This window comes from Falco punctatus (genome assembly GCF_963210335.1).
Source record: "Falco punctatus genome assembly, chromosome: 2".
Taxonomy (NCBI): domain Eukaryota; kingdom Metazoa; phylum Chordata; class Aves; order Falconiformes; family Falconidae; genus Falco; species Falco punctatus.
In genome coordinates this window covers 94,352,228-94,369,702 of record NC_137581.1, presented here as the reverse complement: position 1 = coordinate 94,369,702, position 17,475 = coordinate 94,352,228, and the positions used below count along the sequence as shown (strand labels likewise).

Below are 17,475 nucleotides of genomic sequence, written 5' to 3'. Positions count from 1 at the left end.
AGACAGAGCTCTGCTGATACATCCGCTTTTCTTTTTATTGAACAGTTCGTAATACACACATTACAAAATACATACATATAGAGACCTGATTTAATACTACGAAGAGTAAGTTTAGCCTAGCTAGTCTGCAGAGCAACTTCTAGTAGAGGACACTTAAGCAGAAATAACAAAATTACCACTTAGGCCAAACAGTCAAGAACTCCCTTGTGCTCACATTAAATCACATGACCAGAGATGTCTTTTGCCTTTAGATCCAATTTCCTCCCACCCTGTATGAGGTTCACGTTCTGCATATGCATTGACACCCACATGTCTTGGTTTGTACCTATTTAGGCCCTGATTTTTAAACTTAGTTTTCATAGCACATAAAAGGAAACTTCTTCAGATACACGTTTTAACCCGAGAAGCTTGGCTGTTCTTATCTATATCAGGGAAAAAAAAAAAAAAGCTGCCTCAGCATCCAATTTGACAGTCTTCAGAAGGTGAATATCAAACATGCTGAGAACTAACCAGAAGGACTACAGTTCAAATGATCAGGAAAGTATGGAAGAAGCACTCAACTCAGGAATTTATTTATTCAGCTTAAAAGGTGTTTCTTCCCAAGGAACTGTACTTTCCTTTCAAAGGCACTGGATCGAATAGGAGAATTGAGTTCATAAAATGGATTCATTGCAAACTGAGGAAAGAAGAAAAACTCATCAATAAACACAACACCCAGTACTAGAAAATGTTACTTAGATGACAGCCACTATTAGCTTTCAGCCTATTTAGTGCCACTTCAGCAGACGGAGCTCCTAAACGGTCACTTGCTTTCCAGGCTTTGCATTTGCCCCAAATATGTGCACAGCCATCCCCTAGTACCACCTCCGCAAAACAAATCCACGATAACAATGGTGGAAATTTCTCTTTTGGAAATTACCATCATTTGAGTACCCGCAGAAGGCCAAGATGGCAATCCTAATCAATGGTTGTGATTGCCCCATCACACAAGCAGCACCACCGCCCCATTAGAACATAGGCTACTTGCTCTGAGAGCGAAGCCCTTTGACCAGGTTTCTGTACAACAGCCCTCTGCTTTCATTATTGTCATTAATGACCCAATACTGCCCCGAAATCACTAGACTACAATGAAGAGTAAATTCTGAAAGAGCACAGTTTATAGCAATTTAGAAAAAAATGTATTCTGTTTAACGGAAAACACAGTCTTCATGTCACACATTATCAACTCTGGCTCCTGTGGACTGCATGGGTGCTTCTCCACTTACACAAGCCCCCATGACAAACCATGCCAATACAGGCAGGCCTGAGCATGGACAGAGCACACACTTAAAAGTAATGCAGTGAGACCATAAGTAGCAGGTTCTTACCTTTATATACAGGTCATATACATCATTAAAGAAGTTCTTAATTCCATCTTCTTGCCTTACATCATGAAGCATTATAAATCTCATATGTAAAGCAATTAAGGACAATTTAACTTTTACAAAGAAGAGAGACATTTAATGTATCCTGAGATAAACATTTACACCTAATTCTGCATATACTTTAAACGTGTAGCTGTACGTGAAACAGCAGTGACTTTATAGGAGGAAGCATTTAAAGCACTGAAATTTAGAAAGCATTATATTTAAAAATTCCCCTATTTGAAAATAATCACCTCTATTCAAGATCATTCTTTTTCAAGCTATAAAATTCTGATTGTGGATGACACTCTCGGCACCTTTGCTGTATAACCCTGAAGTTAAAATGACATTCAATGTTACTTGCCACATACGACAACTGATGCACAACAAACATTTCTAGTATTACCTGTAGATAACATCAAGCCTTGACATTGCATTTTCAAGACGGGTGCAGTTGACACCAAGCATGTTTATCCCTGCTTCTCCTCTCTAGCACTATCAAAATGATGGGAACAGAGAATCATGTAAGTTTGCTCGGATCCCCTTTACCTCTTTCCTGTACTCCACGCTTCATTAAGCTACTTCAGCTCCCCCAAAAGGAAAAATCCACCTCTCCAATTGGTCCCAGTTTTAAACTGCTGCTGTGCCTCCCAAATTCATCCCGAAGCTGGTGACTCTCTAACAATAATAGTGGTGAATAGCCGTAGAAATCTGTTCCAAACTCATTTTATCTAACTTGTCCATTTCTGGCAAAAGGCTTTCCCTATATAAATACAAGGAAAGAAAAGAGGGAAGGATATGTCCAGCTGTGACAAAGGCAGAAACAAACCATTCGTTAAACTTGTCCACAGTCTTCAGATACATGTTGTTAGAAAGCCACATGTTCTCATCTACTAGGTCAAGAGCAGCATGGGCAATGAACTGGTTGAGATGGCGATGGTCATCCTATTGTATTTCAAGAAGACAGAGGATTAGTAATTCAGTGAAAGGACTGAAATACAAACAATAATTTGCTCAAGCTGCTAAACAACTAACGCTCAAGTTATGTAGTTATATACACACTTCTTTTCTGCCACATACCTGCCATCCTTCAGTGCACATCACATTTAGGTTCTCTCTTAGGAGAAAATTTAGTACTTCAACCTCAGTCAGATGAGAAGCTTACCCGAGCCAAGTTACTTCCATTAGCAGAATGCAGAAAATTAATGTTTCCACTATCTGACACATCCTCACATGCACTACGTCCAGTCTAACTAGCCTCATTTATGATCTTTCATGGGACACTATTCAAAATACAGATGACACCATGCTGTTCAGATCAGTGACAGCATAAAATTCCATTTCTGGTCCATGCACAGATCCACACACTTTTATTCTGAAGTCCATTTTTTCTCTGATGTAATATCACAATGGACAGATTTATTATTTTTCCACTGGAAACACAACTTTATGAGTAGTCTTATATTCCTCACATTTTAAAATTTGTATTTATCAATACAAGTTTTAAACCTTTCTTACTTAAAAGCAAGTATGACTACTGAAGATGTTAAATAGTAAGATTTTTTTATAGCATAAAAAATAAAGGACTGAATAGAGCTTTCAAATTTATGTTCCTTACTTTAATTTGTTACTGTATACAAGCGCTTTAAAATAGAGAATGACATTAAGTAGCATTAAATAATGAACAGCTATTATAAAAGCTCTGCACACTAAGAGCAATGAATAAAGCATGACTAGCACATAAATTCTTCACCATACAGCATGAAATACTTAAGGAAATCATGTTTTACGAAGAACTAGTATGACCTGGCAAAGAATTTTTAAGACACTCAGGAACTCCCTATGACAAAGTGAAACCCCAGAAAACAAGAGATACTAGTAACGTCTTTAACAACATGCTGGTCATGCTTCTAATACACTGTAAAATTACAAAAGAAAATGTACCATAATTACACCACAGGAGTATCACGGGGGGAAAAACACACCTTGGACTCTACTTTTCCAGGAGGCAGAAATTCCATTTCAAATATGGGATTGTCGTGATGCCCGACTATCACAAAGTAGAAACTTCCAGACATTCTTCAAAACGATGCTCCTGACAAGACAAGACTGACATGCTGATTGATTCCAGATATAAACCCTTAACCTGTGTGAAAGCACTCCTCAAAATCAGCCAACAGCTTCCCCGTCACACAGGCTACAGAGCGACAAACGCTTCCTTAGGTACGCACATTTATATTCAAACAGGGGGGAAACAGCCTTAGAAAGTGGAACACCTGGATATGAACCCAGTTATTAGTATTTTCAAACGCTAACTCTAAAAGGCACCGACGATTTACCCCCGACAGCCCTGCCAGTGGCTGGGCCGGCCACGGTCACACACGGCGCCCCTCCGCCGCCGGGCCTCCCCCGCCGCCCGGGGCCTGCCGACAGGCAGCGGGAAGCGGGCGGGTCGCAGATGGCGGGCACCGACCTCTCGCACACAGCGGGCGTGGGACAGTCCCCCGGCCCGGCTCCAAGCCCGGGGACTCCAGCGTTCCCGGCGGGAGCGAACCCCCCGCCGCGCTCCGGGGCCCGCCCGGGCTCCCGCCGACCCCCAGCGCACGGCCCGGGCTGCGGCTGCCGGGAAGGGCCGGGCGCCGCCGGGGCTGCCCGCGCAGAGCGGGGAGAGGGGAGGGGGGAGGGGAGAGGGGAGAGGGGAGGGGGGAGGGGGGAGGGGAGAGGGGAGGGGGGAGGGGTGTGTGTGCGCGCCCGCGGGGCCCGCCGCCTACCCCGGCCCGCCAGCTCTCCCACCGCTCCCACCGGCCGCCCGGAACCGCTCCTCTGCGCCCGCCCCGCATCCGGCGCCGCCGTGACGCCACAGCAGCCGCCGGGAGCCGTGCCGGAGCCGGTGCCCTGCAGCGCCGCAGCCCGGCCCCGCTCCCCCAGCCTGGCGGCGCGGGAACGCCCGGCGCGCTCAGGCAGGAACCGGAGGGTCGAGGCGCAGCGCCCAGGCGCGGCCCGGGGCCTGCCGCCCGCCCGGTGGGTCGGTGGGGGGTGGGGGGAGGCTGCCCCGGCAGCGCCTGGGCCTGCGTGAGGGGGAGGCCGGGGCAGCCGTGGGCGCTGGCCGTCTCGCTGGCCGTGGGGCGAGCTCCGAGTCAGTAATGCCCCCCCTCCCCTTTTCCTCCCCTTTTTTCCCCCCCGGTGTTGTAGGGCAGGATGGCTTCGGCTGAAGGGGAGGCGCTGTCCCAGGATGAACTCCGGAAAAGGCTCTATCAGACTTTTAAGAACCGAGGTGTACTGGACACACTTAAGGTTGTGCTTTATTTTTAGCAGGTTCACTGTACTACTTAGCACTGAAAGCAGTGAAAGTCACGCTGAATAAATGTGTTTCCCACTCTCCCCAAACGTATAATTTTTGCCACAGCCTAATTCGTATTCAGCTTCTTTTTTTCTTTTGCTTTTTTTTTTTTTTTTTTCCACCAGATACAAGGTTCTCTCTAAACGGAAGTACTTTTCATTGTGGATTAGTCTCGGAGTCTTTTCCAGGAAGATTAAAGGCCTATATCAGGTGTTCAAAAATTTCCATGCTTGAGAAAAAAGTCAAGCAAGGAAGAGGAATAAATGAGAATGTGGGATTGGAAAGGATCTCTTAGATCATGGAGTTTATTACCTACTGTAAATCAGGACGCTATGTGAATTAACCTCTTTAAATATTCCAGTTCTGGTTTAAAAATATTTGAGCTGTTTTCTCCTTGCCTGCTCATTCAGGAGAACATCTTAGAATATCATTAAGAGTGAAACCTTGTTCTGATTTCTAGCCTGGGTTTATTTATGGTTGTTCGGGGCTTTCTTCTTGTATTGAAAGTATCCTTAAGTTTAAGTAGCTTTTCTCCTGTTGATTTATTGGCAGCAGTGTTCTGTTTTACAGTGCTAAGCAAGTCAAGGTGCAGTAGTCTCACTGGTGGTTACCCCAGTAGTCCTCTGCATCACTTTGAAGTCTTTCCCATCATGATTGTTGTGAGCTTTCCAGGCAAAGTTTAGAGTGGCATTAACTCTTCCCTATTTTTGTAGGAACGTCTGTGGAAGGCTGCGTATATCTCTTTTCAGGCATGTTGCTTTTACAGTGCTAGTCATTGTTTGATTGACACATCCACATCTTGCTTTTCCCAATCAATAAATCCCTTGTGTTATAGCAGAAATTAGTTATCGGACCTTAAATGCTGAAAAGTTGTACTTCATGCAGTTTCAGTTTTGCTAGTCTTTAAACATCATGTGATTACATTTTTTATGACATCTTGATCTTTCTATGCTTCTACACTCATCCTTATGTCACCAGCAAATTTTTTTAGCTCCTGCCTTTTATGTGAAATTCAGTAATGTTAAAAAAAAATAAAGCCCAAGATCTATATTTTAGTAATACCGTTGATAATCTTATGGCCAAGAATTCCCTGTGCAGGACAACTTGTTTCTCCCTCAGTGATTTTCATACAAAGCTTACAATGCTTGAACCATTTCTTGTCTTGTTTGACTTAACTAATAATCTGTCAGGTAGTTTGCTATTTAAGTCCATTTTTCTGCTTTGTTTTGATTGTCTAGAAGATTATACATTGTATTAAATATTTCAAAGCTTTTCTGAGCTGAAGAGTTAATAGAGTTGGGTTTCTTATGGTAGGATTCTTATGGATTACATCTTCTAATGAGAATACTCTCAACTGTCCTGTGGACTTACCTGACTGCCTCTGCTATCAAGAGGCAGAGGGAAGCTGGAACTACAGATTTGCTGGATAGCCAGCATGTAATAACTGATTTCTGCCTTCCTTTCCCATACTAGGGACAGGGATTTAGCCCTGTGTTTTCCACTTGGACTTTGTCACGAGATGTATAAAATGTTGCTGGTCTTGGTTGTTTTGGAGATGTCATCTCTGTCAAAGTTGGTTGAAACTGGACAAGTGCAGAAATTAATAAGGGAAACACTTTTTCAGTTGTCTCTGTTTTGTTGTCAGCCTACTTTCTGTAGAAAGTTATGCTAAAATATCAGGCTAGTTTGCTGATCTAGCTTTGTTAAGTCCCAGTAAGTATTTCTTCCCATTTCTGGTAACATGCTACTTCTTGAATCAGCTTTGCCCACTGTTGCATACCTGCAGTGGAAAGCCTGAAACACTATTTCTGTCGTGGTCTTGTACTATGGTATAAATGATTTGTATGATTATATAATGAAAGTCATTATTTCATCTTTTTACAGGAGGGAGACTTTCTGATTTTAGGTTACTTTTTTTTTTTCCTCTATTCTAACTCATAGAATGCAAATAAATAATAAAAAAGAATGCCATTTAGTTATTATTAGTTCCTGTAGGCTTTTTTTGATTAGTACTCTTCACTTCCCTACAAAATAACTGTTATTAACGAAACTGAATTTCCTGTTTATTTTCTCATCTGCTTTTGTGATGCCATTGGCAGTTTCTTGATATGAGACTTAGAAGACTAGTGAGTTTTTCAAGTACACCTGAAATTGAGGCCACATCAGGCAGTCTTTATTTAAGCTAGAGGGAAGGAGAACAGGAAAGCAGTAATCTAAAAATGAAGCTGGAGGTACTAGAGTGGAGTTTATGTGAGTTCTTGACTGAGAACAATACTTCTTTTCAGTCCTACGTAGATTTCATGCATCTTGAGAAAATGTCAGAGACCACTGTAGCCACCGTAGAGTGTTTTGAAGAAAGGCAGCATCCCAAGCACTCTTCTAAATTTTGCCAAAGTTAGTCTTCCCATTTCTGTCATGTAGGTTCTAATAGAACATGTACAAATAAAACGAGACTCCCTGTGAATTTTGAAAAATAGAAACTCTAACTGAATAACATGTAAACTGATAATATAGTGTCTTTTCTTTATCAGACACAGCTCCGAAACCAGCTAATCCATGAACTAATGCACCCAATTTTAAGTGGAGAGCTTCAGCCACTGGCTGTTCCAAGTGATGACAGTTCACTTTTGATCACAGCTTCCAACAGCTTGGTGGCAGAACATCTACAGAGATGTGGCTATGAGTATTCACTTTCTGTTTTCTTTCCAGAAAGTGGATTAGAGAAAAAGAAGGTAAGTTCAGTAATTCACCTCTTCTAAGAATTCTAGGAGCTTTGTTTTCTGGGGGTTGTCATCTTCTAGCAGAATTGAAAAAATCCCGTTTTGTGATAGTGAAATATGAACACAAGTACAACTTCTGATCATCTCCATAAAAGTTTTCATTATTCAGGGCCATTTTCATGGATACTTAAAATTTGGCAATAAGCTGGTGATGATGTTCTGGAAATCCATGGCACAAGCCTATTAACCGTGCTCTTGTTTCACCGATAGCCACAGCCTGACGTGTGTGGCTGTGTGGCAGAGCACTTGGGGAACTGATCCCAGGTAAAGCTAGCCTCTTGTTTGGCTGTTCAGTTCCCTGGAAGAGTTGTTCACGGTCAGCGTAAGCTGCTCTAACTACAAGCTGTGGCTGAAAAGGGCAGTCCTTGCCCTCTCCTTGTTTCTGCTCTGTAGGTGATAGGGTAAAGTTGTTTCTAACTGAAAATTAAGGTTTTTGACCTGGTGAGTAGTTAGTTGTTATCTGGGTTAGTGAGCTTTTCTGATTTGTATGATAAATCAAGAAAAGAGGCAAGCAAAGGAGCAAGAGCACGTGTCCAGGGTGGGGAGAAAGTAAAACGCTTTTCACAGCTTCAGTTGGTCATGAAACTATGTGCAGGCTGCTGTATGTCTTAGGTAGTAGAGATAAGAAAATGTAGTACTAGAACAGCAGACCTCTAAAAATGGTTTTACAAAGCAATAAATAGATCTTTCATGAATGAAAAACATTCTACAACTGTAAAATCGTGCCTATTACATATTTGAAATGATTTTAAATTAGTTAACCTTTTCTAACATCTTTTTTTTTTCCTGCCCAAAGCTGTGGACTATGCAAGATCTTCTTCAATTAATGAGGATCAATCCAAAATCCAGTCTTTACAAATCACTGGTAAAGTTATTTTTATTTTGAAAATAAGCTTTAATTACAGTGGTCATAAAATAGACTGGCTAAAATATCTTTTATTTCTTGCAGACTTCGGGAATTCAGAAGGAAAATAAAGGTACAAGTTGTTTACGTATAGCGTAGACAAGGATAATTGTGTCAGCTTAATTTTTACTAAGATGTGAGCTATAGAAATTCCAATTTCTTGAGTGTATGTTGGTATGGAATGACATGGATTCAGTCAGATTTTGAAACTTGCTGTACAGTGGGATGATGAATGTTATATTTCAGGATTATCCAATTCCTATTTGTGGTGTGGATTAAGTGTTAACATTCACCTCCTAAATAAATGGCATCAGAAATATGAAAAACATCTGTAATCAGGTATTAAACATAATGGTCTTTGGAAGCTTTTCAGGCTAACTTTGGCAAACTAAGATTTTGGGTTGTGTTTATAACTGACTTAGTTTACATAATGTACTTCAAAAACTAGTTAAAGATTTAATTGACTTTACATTGGTTTATATAAGAAATAATTTGTATGTCTGCATGATGAAACTTAGCTATATTATATAGCCTAAAGTAGCTTGATCTTCAGAAACTCCTAGTGCCTAATGACCTCATAATTGAAGTAGTAATAATTTTCTCTCTCAAATGACCTTGAAAGTCAAAGAGACAGGCAGACATGGATGGAAGGAAAAGCTGCAAAAGAACAGCTTTTGCAGAATGAGTAGGGCTGGATTATGTTTAAAGTAAAATCTTAATAGTTGGCTAACTGATTTTTACTTAAATACTTAGTTCTTTCTGTAAATAGAGTAAGTTTTCTTGCATAGTGAAAATTGCTTCATGAGTTACAGGCACAAATTCAGTTTTGATATGAAATCAGAACTAACTAATTTTATCTTCCTAGGTTTTCTTATGCAGATTTTAATTGGACTTACAGAGCATCATTTAAGTAAGGAAACTCATGAGACAGAAACTCAGACAAACTCAGTGCCTCCTTACAGAGAATCTCTCGGTAAGTGCAACCTCTGCAAGTAAGTCTCCCCAGATACTTTCACACTGGCAAATGGTATGGATTTATAAATTGTATGAATGGTATTCATTCATCACTTACTCAAATGAGCCTAAAGTAATAATAAGTAAAGGTCATACCTATCACTACTACATTGATTTTCTAACCTTTCTTAAAATAAAGCAAAAGTTCTGTTTTGTTTTGCTTTTTTTAATCATCACTCAGATGTTTTCTAAGGCAATTCATGAAGAGCTGTGACATCTTAGATGGACTGTAAATTTTATGTGCTGAATTATGTTCTGGAAAACATAATTATAAATGCGTACCTTGCTTAACTTTCTATGATGGTGTTTCAGTGAAAGTCAGGCATAGACTGGGAGATCTTCAGTTATAATATGCATTGTATTAGTAATACGAAAACCCTAAAAGTTACATGCAAAAGAAAATGCTTGCTCATCCATAATAAAGAGGATGAATGATAATGTAATCCCACAAATAGTGCCTAAACTGCCAGGGGCCACCTCCTAGGTACATATTGTGTGACATAAAGCTGTTAAATGGCATTTTTGTGTTGCCTCTGCTTTTGTGCCACACAGGTCTTCTATGACAAGGCTATGGAAGTAAACTAAGGAACTTCCTACAGAGAACCTACAGGTTCCTACAGTCTTTGGTAGCATAGCTGTGGTGACTGTTTTCAAATTACGATGCATGTGTTGCTCTTTTTATAGCTGAGAAGCTTCAGCTGATTGATGAACAGTTTGCAGGCTCTTATCCCCAGCATCAGGAGTACGAATCTTTAGAAGTAAAACTTCATGAATATAGAAAAGAAATAGAGAAGCAGCTTCAAGCAGAAATGTATCAAAAGGTATACCTCTGGTCATTAAATTTGACGAAGATATTCGTTACTTTTGACTTTGCATATTACAAACTTTTAATATTTAAGGTAAATTGAAAGAATAGATAGTGAGTTACAACAACCACAAAAGGGTAAATTAATCCAATATCAATGTGTGTATTTTCCATTCCCTGTTTTTGCTAAATGTGCACAGAATGTTAAGCTTTTTATTCTAATGTTAATTTGTAACACAACTTTTTCTTACTTTGACTATCTTAATTTGATAATTTTTTGTTGCACTTTTGATTATTTTATGGAGAAATTTTTACTCTGCTTAGTCACAATATTAATTTTCCTTCGCAGTTCAGATTTGGAAGCTTGAATGTCAATATAATGCATAGCAACAAAAAGGCATGAATTCCTGCTGTGTAGCTTGACAGATAGTTAATTTTAATACTGATGGAAATTTGCATACTATTGCACAACATTGCACAACATTGCACAGAAACAATAAAATTATATCTGACAATATTATTAATTATTTCTGGGCTTTTTTCTTTCTATAATTGAAGACAACTCTTTCAGAGATTTTTTCCTTCATTTGAGGAATTAAATTATATTTTTTTTGTCACATTATCCATCAATAATTCTTATGTCTGAAAAATGAAGCAGGGAGAATATAGTGCAGTTCATTTAAATATGATGGATTTTTCCTTATAAATTTCTGTAATGATCAACAGTTTATTTGGATAGAAAAAAATAGCTTATATGTAGTTCATGTAAGTATGTTTTTTTTCCATTAATTTCTGTCAAGAACAAGAGTTTGTTTGGATATAAAAACGATAATCTGATAATCGGAATTCTTAGACACACTTTTAAAGGCATTCATCTGCAAATAAACTGAGGAAATCAGTTTAGTCATATATATGTTCAGCTAGACAAGAAGGGTGGAGAGTTGAAACTGCCAGTGTATTTTACCTTCATTTTTCATTTAGTCTTTATTCCCCAACTGGCACTGTCTTTTTAGTATGTAAAACATGTTAATTCATGTATTGTTAAGTTTGTTTCAGGTTAAGCAAAGCAATTGCAACAAGGAGTAGAAGTGATCTATGTCTGGTTAAGGTTCCAGAGTCGGTTAACTTTACACAGATTCCTTAGCAATATGATGTGGATTACTGTAAGACATTTCTAATCGAATTTGTATATGTGCAAGTGATGCTGTACTGATTCACCATTTCTTTAATTTTTCACTAATTTTATGCCCATAGACCTGAATAGCTTGATCAGACATTCCTACTGTGCTTTTTCCCCTCTTTAACCTTGTTTCCTCCAGTCTCACAATTTTTCTATCATTCTTTTTATTCTTTTGCTCATTTTTCCTCACATTTTTGTCTTGTGCACTTGCTTTCCATTTTCTTCCAAATTTTTATTATTAATCTTTATATCCCTGTTTGTTCTTGTGTATATAGCACTTCACCCATTGTATGGAGACGTGGTCCCTATGATTCATCCGTTCAGTTGCAAAATGCTTACTTTCCTGTTTGTACACATTTACTTTTTTTTCCAATTGTGCTAAGAAGGCTGTGAATCAGGACTTTTGTTTCTGTAACCCTCTCTATGTGGAGTTACGTGTTCTGTGTTTTTTTTAATGTTCAGCATTTTTTTTTGGTGTCCAGATGAATTTCTGTTGTTTCTGAGCAGCAATTCAGGACGGGTCTGCTTCTGCCATTTCTTGCATCACCAAGTCAAAAGTGGTTCTTTGGGAAAGGGGCAAGAATAAAGACAGTGTCAGGGGAGGAATTAAAGAGTGTAGCCATTCCTTAATTGCAAGGAGAGTATCACTCCTGCAGTGTGTTTTTCTTCCTAGACCTCTGTTTTGCTCTTGTCTAAAGCTGTTAGTTTTGTCAGAGATCTGCTTTGTGATGCAGATAAATGCGTGAAAACTATGTGAGCCATGCAGACATTCTATGCTGCTAAGATACATTTAGCACAGTAATTTATTTTCATTGAATTATGGTTTCCTAAGAAGAATTTCTAAGTGAAATTTTGAATTGTCTGAGGAGGGATTGTCTTTGTCTATTTGATGATGGCCCTACGTAACCCTCTTTTCCTCCTTTATGTAAAAGCTTGAACATTTTAAAGAAGTTGAAATAGCAAAGATTAAAATGGAGGAGAAAGTGCAGACCCAGAAAGAAATCTCTGAGCTGCGTCATGAGTTAGAGAAGGAACATCAAGCAAAGTCCGAAGCCTTGATTTCTCGTGAAAAGAATGCTATTGAGAGGCTTCAAAAGCAACAAGAGGTGAAGTTCCAAGTATTTTTTTCTTAACCTAGTACAAAATGATTCAGTGAGTTGACTGTACTTTTATCTGTGGGAGATTTACCTTCAGATCCTACTTGTCTAATTAGTGGAAACTTCAAATTTCCTTTTGATCTCATAAACTGGGCAACATGTTTAGCAACTGCAAGAATGAGTATGGGTGAATATCTAAGTAGAGCTGGGTAGAAAAGGAACAGTTCTGCAACCTAGGTTTGAAGGATTTAAATGTAATGAATACTTCTAAATCTGTGTAAATAACTTTGCTGAATTCAGATCACTGGGATTTTTTTAACAGAAAGTTAAATGTAGCTTTTAGTTATACTATAATTCTTTCAGTTGCGAAGAATGACTGAACTAAATGGAATGTACAGTCTGTATGTACGTCATTATATGTTGAATATTATCAATAGCTGCTGTCTTTACTGTAAGCTGGCATCTTGGTTTATTTCTTTGAACAATTTTTTGTTGATGAGTTACTCCTTTGGGCTGTTAACTCTTGGTGTTTTGCCATAGTAGTAACTGTTACTGCAGCACACGATAATTTGTATATAGTTCTAAATTGCTTCTCCCAATCTCTATCACTTTTAGGTTTTTGGAAGAATAGTTTGCTTGCTGTTCTGTTGCCTGTTTGCCTAGTCACCCCCCCTGCTGTCAGCAGTAGACCTTCTTACCCAAGTAATAGTCATCCACAAATGCTAACCACATTTTTGCTCTGGTGTGGTGGGTTGTTTTGGGTTTTGGTGGGATCTTTTTTGTTTCTCCAACACCCCCCCACCCCACCCCACCCCCACACACCCCGAGAGCACATGGTATTGGTTAACAAAGCAATCTTACAGGTCTATACATAGATTATTATATACCAGTCTCTACTACTTACCTCCTTAAAATCTGAAAATGAAAACATATGACTATGCTATGAATTTCTTTCATGGTTTTGTCCATAGAAGCTTTTAAGAAAACCATCTGTTTTATGCTATCAATCTTCTTTTGTGGCCATGAAATTAATTCAGTAATTTAAAAAAAAAAAAAAAAAGACTACTAGATCAACATATCCTTCAAGTATTGTATATGAGTATTTGGTTGCTCCTGTCGGCTTCTGCACTCACTGAAAAGTATATGCATCATTTACCTGGGGACTCTCTTAACAGAGACCAGAAGTTCTTCTGGGATGAGGTATATTTACATTAAAGGTAGAAGGTCATTTAACCCTTTACTAAAATAACTTTATGCCCAGGAAATACGGCTTGGCAAACGGCTTGTATTTTTGTAACAGGAACAGCAGTTAAATCTTTGAGCGCTGTTGAATGCATATGGCTTGCACACTTGGTATGAGCGCCCATACGGCAAAATCAGTTTTCTTCTTAAGCACATATTATTCCTTTGGAGAGAAGTAATCCCTTGTGTGCTTAAGGACAAGAAAAGCTATTTGTTATTACTAAGAAGATATGTGACTTCTGGTATTAGCATGTTCAACAACTTGGAGAATCCCTTTTACAATTTATTTGATTCCTGTAAGTTAAACTGTAAAAACTGAAAGACAGCTGGTTTACTTAGTTTCAGTTCTAAATCATGTTTTACCAGGGAGGTTTGGTACTTTTTTTCCAATTTTGTTTTATGAAGAACATCAAAACTATTATTTATTTCAGAAAGTCAAGTCTTTGAGCATGTTTATTCTGTAATTTTTTAAAAATAATTTTTCCTTTACATAAGTTTTAATCAGTGCTGTTTTGTAGAAGAAAATGTTTACAGGTAGCCAGCAGTGACTCCATCTAAAACATTTTTACTAAGAGTAAAAGAAGAAAGAGAATTTTTTAAAAATCACAATTGATTCTGGATGTATTTCAAATTGTGAATATTTAAATAATATTTATTGGAGTAAGACCAGTTCCTGAAGATCCTTGAAAGTCTGAACATATTAAACAGTAAATACCTTATAAAGTGTGAAATAAAACTAGAGATAATATTTTGTGATTCAGATAGAAGCAAAGGAAGTATACGCTCAGAGACAAAGTCTACTGAAAGATATTGAAGTCATAAGGACCAGAGAGGTGGAACTGAAGCAAAGAATTGAGGCATTTGAAGTGTAAGTTGCTGAAGGGCATGTACAATGCTAAATGATGCTGTTGTCCTTTTTCTGGAAAACGTGCTTCAAGGTGTTGCTGCTTCTGTGATGTTGAAATAGATTATGTATCCCAGAAGTTAAGTTTTGCTTTTTGAGCAGCATTATATACTGTCTCTATTAGCAGGGATACCCCATAGAAAAAGACATTTTGTGTTGTTTTCTTTTCTACTTTATCTAACCAAAACAGTGCAGCATCAATTTGGAGGCAAGGAATCGGTGTTTGCTTTGAAGTGCTTAAATTAAAAAAAAAAACAACAACAAACCAAACCCCCCAAACAACCCCAAAACAACACAGTATGTAATACTAACACTCATGAGGCACGTAAATGGTATTTTGCTTCTTTAGTCCTGGTTTGTTTTTTTTTTAATTATTATTATTATTTTGAATTGTCCTTAGTAAGATCAGTTTTCTTTGTTTAAATAACTAAACCAAACCATTTTTGGCCAGGATTTCAATGCTACTTAATGTCACTACTTCGTCATCCGTTTTTTGTAGCAAAATGAGTATCATGAACAAAAAATTGGGTTTTTTTTAACAACCCAGCAGAGGGTGCTGATAGAATAGCACACCCAGCAGCATCTCCTCTGAAGCCATTCTGGTGTAGGAAACTGAGCTAGGGTTAACCCAGAATAGCTGCATAATTGATTGGTACTGGATTTTAGGTAGGACAGTTTAGTTTTTGTCAGTTCTCCTTGTTCTTAATGAATTACAATGACAGATTCTGATGATAATTTTAAATTGCTGCAGTGTTCCAGGCAAGCACATTACCCTTCGATCTCTCTAAATGTTATTTAAAAAAAACCACCAAAACTAAAGTTTTGGCTTTATAACTGGTAATTGTCTGTATATTTATGGATATTTCAGCACTCAGAAAATTCAGGAAGAGAAAAATAAAGCTATTGATGATGCGCTTCGACGTCGTGAGGTTGCTGTGAAGAACATAGAGGAGACATATGACCAAAAGCTTAAGACGGAACTCTTGAAGTAAATGTTTCTTTTGTCTATAACAGGACACATGCAACTTCCTATGAAAACAGAATAATAAATTATATAGGATCTCTTTTAAAAAGTGTAACAAAGCAAGGACTTTGAAAATGTGCAGTCATGTTTTTATCAGCTCGAGTTCTTTACATTATTGCTTAGCTCTTTGCTAGTAAACCAAAATGTTCTGTCAGGTTCAGGAAAAGCTTGCAATAGAAAAGATTTTTTTTTAATTATAGGTTATATTATTGTTCTGCTTCAAATTCTGTGTTGTTATCTGGGAAAGATACAAATCTTATGTTTAGACAAGAGGATGTGAAGCAGTGTTAGTGATTTCATTTGACCACAGTTAAAAGAACTGACCATTTTATGAACACAGAAAAGGCGTGGAGGGGAAATTAGAATGAAAGAGATGTTCTAGGTTTCTTGGAAAAAGGGTGAGAGGTACACTAGCCCATTGTACAGATAGATTGACTCTTACCTTAACTCTTTCCCATTTTTGGAGAGGGATTCTCTGATACAGATCACCCTCTTTTATTGACTACTATCCACTTGAACATGGTTTCAAAGAATTTGCTTAGAAATGCTCTGTGAATATGTAAGACGTCATCTGTGACTGCTTTTGAGGTGTTGCAGTGGGTATATCCTAACTTCGCTCTTGTACTTTCTTGGGATGCCTTGGTCACTTGAAGGGTTACTTGAGGCTTCACTGCAGGCGGGTGCTGTCAGCATGTTATGTGTATTCAATAGCGTGAACTGATCTTCCCGTTAGGCATTTAAACCAAATGATTCATGTATCGTTACTTTTTATTGCAAGCCAGTGACCAATAAGAATGATCTGTGTTAGTGTGTCTTTATTTGACTTACAGAGGAAAGATGTAAAGAGTAGGTTTTGACAAGAATAATGCCTCAGCTGAAACTGAGTAAATTTGAGGGGTTTGTCAGAGAACAGTGAAATGCAACTAATTGACCCACCTTGGTATCTTATTTTACTTAATCCATAACAGCTAGTTACAAATAATTCTTGTAAACAGCTAGTTACAAATAATTCTTGTAAAGTGCTTTTGGTTCATGAGGAGGAGCAAATTATCTTGAGGGTGAACTGCTGCTTAGCTTATTTTATCATCATACAAAATACTTTAGACTTGCTGAAAATGCTCAGGAGATAAAATCCATGTCCTTTTCTCCAAAATCCTTGCTGAAAAGTATCAAAGAGCTATCATTTCTTATATAGAAATAATGACGCTTGCTAGAAAATGTCTTTTTTATTATTTCTATGGTAAATATTAAACACCATAATGGGGAGAAGGATCTGAGGAGTCTGGACCATTTGCAAAAATGCAGGAGGATGGATATGGCTGTATCTGAAAACATTTACAGTTTGTGTCCCAGTCGTGTACCTTCATCCATAATCTGGATATTGACACGGGGCATCCTCAATAACTTCAAACATGAGGCTTAATTAAGGGGAATGGCTTCCCCAACAAAGGGCAGAGTTTCAGTTCAGACAGACATTGATAAGCTTGGGGATTGCGCAAACATAAATCTTCGGAGTCTTAACAAGGAGCACTGCAAGGCTCTGTGCTCGGGGCAAAACATCCCTGTGAAGTAGTATAAATGGGGAAAAGGAATTGACTGAGGAGCTGCGTTTCTGAAGAGGACGTGGGAGTTAGACGGAATGCCAAGTTGACTATGAGCCAGCAGCGTGCTCTGGTAAATAAGGCAAACAGCATAATGGGTGACATTAGTAGCAGCATGGCCAGCAGACTGAGGAAAATTATTGTCCTCTTCAGGTAATGGTGAAAGCTGTGCCCCGGTTTG

The 17,475-nt window shown here is 38.5% G+C and overlaps 2 protein-coding genes across 11 annotated transcripts in view; one reads left to right on the top strand and one right to left on the bottom strand.

Moving 5' to 3' along the window:
• Positions 1 to 9: 9 nt before the first annotated feature.
• Positions 10 to 4,297, bottom strand: TRAPPC2 (trafficking protein particle complex subunit 2). Of its 5 annotated transcripts, XM_080375730.1 has the most exons (6): positions 4,175 to 4,297; positions 3,389 to 3,498; positions 2,206 to 2,348; positions 1,368 to 1,455; positions 562 to 676; positions 10 to 422 (listed from the first exon to the last, which is right to left on the bottom strand). In XM_080375730.1, the coding sequence occupies exons 2-5, from the start codon at positions 3,479 to 3,481 to the stop codon at positions 578 to 580; spliced, it is 423 nt and encodes a 140-aa protein (XP_080231856.1). In that variant the 5' UTR covers positions 3,482 to 3,498; positions 4,175 to 4,297; the 3' UTR covers positions 10 to 422; positions 562 to 577. The 5 variants fall into 5 exon arrangements, with proteins under 5 accessions (XP_080231856.1, XP_080231852.1, XP_080231854.1 ...); XM_080375726.1 differs by having other exon boundaries at positions 10 to 676; XM_080375728.1 differs by lacking the exon at positions 4,175 to 4,297 and adding an exon at positions 3,743 to 4,079 and having other exon boundaries at positions 10 to 676.
• A 5-nt stretch (positions 4,298 to 4,302) lies between these two features.
• The window catches only part of OFD1 (OFD1 centriole and centriolar satellite protein), a 34,854-nt gene continuing 21,681 nt past the window's right edge, over positions 4,303 to 17,475 (top strand). For 2 of the 6 annotated variants that reach the window (XM_080375688.1, XM_080375689.1), the window contains exons 1-9: positions 4,461 to 4,697; positions 7,275 to 7,475; positions 8,320 to 8,388; positions 8,473 to 8,500; positions 9,293 to 9,400; positions 10,126 to 10,262; positions 12,359 to 12,532; positions 14,527 to 14,633; positions 15,538 to 15,657. In XM_080375688.1, the coding sequence (XP_080231814.1) occupies positions 4,602 to 4,697; positions 7,275 to 7,475; positions 8,320 to 8,388; positions 8,473 to 8,500; positions 9,293 to 9,400; positions 10,126 to 10,262; positions 12,359 to 12,532; positions 14,527 to 14,633; positions 15,538 to 15,657 (1,040 nt within the window). In that variant the 5' untranslated portion in view covers positions 4,461 to 4,601. Of the gene's footprint in view, positions 4,425 to 4,460; positions 4,698 to 7,274; positions 7,476 to 8,319; positions 8,389 to 8,472; positions 8,501 to 9,292; positions 9,401 to 10,125; positions 10,263 to 12,358; positions 12,533 to 14,526; positions 14,634 to 15,537; positions 15,658 to 17,475 lie in introns of those variants that run through there. The other 4 variants (XM_080375687.1, XM_080375690.1, XM_080375691.1 and 1 more) reach the window with 4 other exon arrangements.

Excerpts from the sequence above, each read along its gene's own strand:
- TRAPPC2 (XM_080375726.1), bottom strand. The coding sequence starts at position 3,481 with ATGTCTGGAAGTTTCTACTTTGTGATAGTCGGGCATCACGACAATCCC. Across the intron at positions 2,349-3,388 it reads CTGGAAAAGTAGAGTCCAAG|GATGACCATCGCCATCTCAA; the intron begins GTGTGTTTTTCC and ends GAAATACAATAG. Across the intron at positions 677-1,367 it reads TATATGACCTGTATATAAAG|TTTGCAATGAATCCATTTTA; the intron begins GTAAGAACCTGC and ends TTCTTTCCTCAG.